The 4,219-nt window shown below is 37.3% G+C and overlaps 1 protein-coding gene across 1 annotated transcript in view; it reads right to left on the bottom strand.

Moving 5' to 3' along the window:
• Positions 1 to 4,219, bottom strand: part of LOC107680839 (voltage-dependent T-type calcium channel subunit alpha-1I-like) — a 148,616-nt gene that overhangs the window by 31,156 nt on the left and 113,241 nt on the right. Inside the window, exons 20-23 of the mRNA XM_016476889.1 lie at positions 3,325 to 3,503; positions 3,092 to 3,218; positions 1,434 to 1,559; positions 1,051 to 1,140 (exon numbers count right to left, since the gene is read on the bottom strand). Of these exons, the coding sequence (XP_016332375.1) occupies positions 1,051 to 1,140; positions 1,434 to 1,559; positions 3,092 to 3,218; positions 3,325 to 3,503 (522 nt within the window). The remainder of the gene's footprint in view (positions 1 to 1,050; positions 1,141 to 1,433; positions 1,560 to 3,091; positions 3,219 to 3,324; positions 3,504 to 4,219) is intronic.

Genomic DNA, 4,219 nt, shown 5'->3' with positions numbered 1-4,219 from the left:
GCATGGCCTTGTTTGCAATTACATATACAGTGCTTAACAAATTTATTAGGCCACCACCCAATAGGTTTATGCCACAGCTGCCCTAAACTAAGCATTGGTGATTACCAAAATTACCATTGTTATTTTTCTGTAATGGTTAATCCACCAGTATGTGTAAGATCTTTAGTCACAGTAGTGTTTCTAATGCTAAAATATAATTATTGTTGGGATTGAATGATTCTAAGATAGATTGCACAAAAGTTTAATTTAAAAGCAAGTCTTTGGGAACAACTAGAAACTATTTGGAAGTCAGTAACAACAGAGACTGTGGAAAAGTGCATAAAAATTATGCCAGCAAGAATGCAAGCTTTTATCAAGGCCAAAGGAGGCCATACAAAATAAAAATAAAATAGCCTATTTATATTTATTGGTTTATTAGTTTTTGGTTATTATGTGTGAATAAAGACTATTTAGTTGTTTTAGTTTGTTATTTGCCCAATGATTTTTAGTTTTAAACAAGTTTTTGACGGGCGGTCTAATAAATTTGTTAAGCACTGTATATAGCTACATATAGTTTTGTGAGGATTTGAACTGAAAATAAAACTTACAAACGCACTCGTTTACACTTTGCCCTTTTCTTGATTGCCAATGGCTGCAAAGTACAACGTGAAAGTGCAAGGCTGACGCTCCGTAGCGGATTCACACATCCATGAGCGAGGCATTTCAGTTGAAGAGATGGGAGTTGCGCGACAGCATGCTCCTAGAATCCGTTTTAGTAATATATGGCCGTCGAAACGAAAGCGCACGGGTTCACGCAGTAGGATAGCCTATATGTGAATCTGGCAATAGATCGAGCATCCTCTGTTTCATGCATGAGAAAAAAAAAAAAAACTTTTATAAAACTTTAAGAGAACTTAGTATGTTCTGATGAAAGGGTAGCCTATGTATAGGCCACGGCTAGATAGACGTTTGAGAATACATCGCTTGTTTTACCGCAGACCATTTATTTGCCCAATTGCCCATATGGTTAATCCGCCTATGGCAGCAAGCATGTTACATGAAGAGCATTACCTGCTGGTCCACTGCCACTGCGTCCAGACCATGATACATGATGCTGACCCAGCCGTCCTTCGATGCCAGCACAAACAGGGACATCAGGGCCTGTAAAACATAAACACACATTCATACGAGCACATACAAAAACACGCAGAAGTATGGAGATGGGTGGAAAGAGAAGCGGGACAAACAAAAACAGATGGGGGTTGTACAGACAAAAAAGGTGCAGGGACAGATAGACAACCATGTGTGATGTAAAGAACCATGAGAGGTAATTCTGTTATAGATGCACACAGATAAAGGTACATCAAACAAAGCAACAAATTGAGTTGCTCAATATTAGGAATTTTGTGAATCTGTCATGCAATTTGATAAGCCCAGTCAGAGAACAAACTAACCTGCCCCAAGTTGTCAAAGTTGTACTTGTTATGGACCCACTTATAATTGGCCAAGAGGCAGTCAGACTTGTTGGTGATGTTTTTGACATCCAGGCCCAAGCAGTAGTAGAACTTGCCTTTGAAAAGCTGTTGAGGCAAAAGAAATAGCACACACTTCATGTCACTCAACGCCACACTACTCAAGCATCTCTTTAATAAAACTGTCAGAGCAGAGGATATTTGAAAGAAAAAGAGTGTTATGAAAGAAGATCAGGACAGAATAAGAAAACATTCTCTATGAAAAAAAGAACAAGATGTGGCACTAAAATGGAATAAGAACTAATAATGAGCACAAAATGAAAAGAAACTAAATGTGAAAGCAGTGGTGATAAAGAGAGAACGGGTATGATAGTGAGATTAAGCAGGAAATCTGGAGGAAAAAAAGACAAAAGGCATTAGGACCCCCTGGGGCATCATTGATCTATTTTTTTTTTGTTTCTCGTAATAATGAGAAACTTTCTCGTAATAATGACTTAGTTTCTCGTAATAATGAGAAACTTTCTCGTAATAATGACTTAGTTTCTCGTAATAATGAGAAACTTTCTCGTAATAATGACTTACTTTCTCGTAATAATGAGAAACGTTCTCGTAATAATGATTTAGCCTAATCCACACACAAAAAAAAGACTTACTCGACGCATGCGCAACGCAAGAGTGTAACTATTACACAAAAGACTACATACAGATAATTTATCTGAAATCGTTATTTAATGACAGACTATAGCATTATACACTTTAGATTACAGAACAAAGCAATGTTTGCGGTGTTCCTGCATGGCTTTGACCAACAGATGTCGCTAGCGTGCTGTCACTCTTGCGTTGCGCATGCGTCGAGTAAGTCTTTTTTTTTTGTTTTTTTTTGTGGATTAGGTTAAATCATTATTACGAGAAAGTTTCTCATTATTACGAGAAACTAAGTCATTATTACGAGAAACTAAGTAATTATTACGAGAAAGTTTCTCAATATAACGAGATACTAAGTCATAATTTTGAGAAAGTTTCTCATTATTATGACTTACAGAATTAATGATATGTTTTTATTCAGTGGCGGAAACGGGCTTCCATAGGGGCATCACTGATCTATTTTTTTTTTTTTTTTTGAGGGGGCACCAGTGGCAGAAAAAAACATCTTTCAAAACACCTAAGGTAAGGTAAGGCAAAAGAAAGCTTTTGTTCAGCACACAATGGGTCCCTGGTTCAAATCCCAAATTATCTGAATTAAATTTGCTTTAAAAAAATAAATAAATAGAAACACTAAGACATAAACACTACCATTCAAATATTTTACATTTTTATTACCAAGGATGCAATTATTGGATAAAAAAAATCAAAAATACAGTCAGAACAGTAATGTGCAATATGATTTCAATAAAAAAAAAAAAACGTTTTCTATTTTATTATATTTTAAAATGTTATTTATTCCCGTGATGGCAAAGCTGAATATTGAGCAGCCATTAGTCCTGTCTTCAGTGCCACATGGTTTTAGTATTTGTACATTTTGCCAATAATCATAATAACTCAATTTTCAAATATTTATTTTAAAAAGCTGCATTCAAAATCCTCTTTTGAAACATCTGAGGTAGCACGTCTTCTCAGTTTGAATGGACAAGATGTTTTACCTGGACTCCCAGGATGCCAAAGATGATGAAAAAGGCACAGCAGATGAGAACAATGTTTCCTATAGGCTTTAGAGAGGTGATCAAAGTCTCCACAACCAGTTTGAGGCCAGGAGCTCGACTGATAACCCTGTCAGAAGGGAACAAAAACATTTACCATTTAGCATCTACAAAGTTATAAACCAAGCATATGTTGGGCAATGCCACATGAATGCTTGCAATTCTTTTGGCTGTACCTGAGGGGGCGCAGTGTGCGCAGAAGCCTAAGAACCCTGAGCACCCCCAGTATCTTAGCCCCGCCCGCCATTGACACAACAATGTCAATCAAAGACACAAACACCAGGAAACCATCCAAAACGTTCCAACTGCTGCGCAAGTACGCCTGCTCTCCAATATACAAACCCATAGACACCACCTACAATAAACAAAGAAACAATGTCTCAAATGGACAGCATAAAAAGTTCAAGTAGTTGTGTAATGTAGATCTTTGTTGTTCTGGTGTAATACTGTATGGACTTTGTTTGGTTTTATGTAACACTGTGTTCTGGTGCTTTAATCTGATTCTGAATTTCATTCTGATTTCTACTAGTGTGATTTTGCTTACATATCTTTGCTAGAATTGATCGAAACATTTACTGAAATGAAACAGACAGCAAAGTCAGAGTTTGTGATCTCCAGGCATGCCAAGCCAAGAGTTCTAATTGAAGCCCTAAAATAGTGCTTCCTATAGAGCTGATTTTACAACTCAACTGAGCTCTGCACAATTTACATCTAAAATCCACCATTTTATCAGTGGTGAGATGCAGATGTACTTAAGGGAGCTGCTGATGGCTGTGAGATATGACTTGGGAGATTTTAAAAACATTGGAAAAACAGCAACAAAATATTAAACTAAAATGTAGAAAAAGTGACGAAAATACAAAATCCATTGAAGCGCCAAGGTGACCTGAGCCTTAGGCCTCCCAGGCAGGTTCTTGTGACACTAACAAGACGAGTGACAGGAAAGAAACACAGTACGCGCACACACACGGTCTGACGTCAGCATTGGCTAAGGTCTAAAGTAGGGATGCACCGATACCACTTTTTCCAGTACTCGCCCGATACCGATACTTTTATTTTTGGTACTTGCCG

The sequence above is a fragment of the Sinocyclocheilus anshuiensis genome, unplaced genomic scaffold (genome assembly GCF_001515605.1).
Source record: "Sinocyclocheilus anshuiensis isolate Anshui unplaced genomic scaffold, SAMN03320099.WGS_v1.1 scaffold1230, whole genome shotgun sequence".
In the NCBI taxonomy this organism is placed as follows: domain Eukaryota; kingdom Metazoa; phylum Chordata; class Actinopteri; order Cypriniformes; family Cyprinidae; genus Sinocyclocheilus; species Sinocyclocheilus anshuiensis.
The sequence above is the reverse complement of the archived record's forward strand: the minus strand, read 5'-3'. Positions and strand labels throughout refer to the sequence as shown.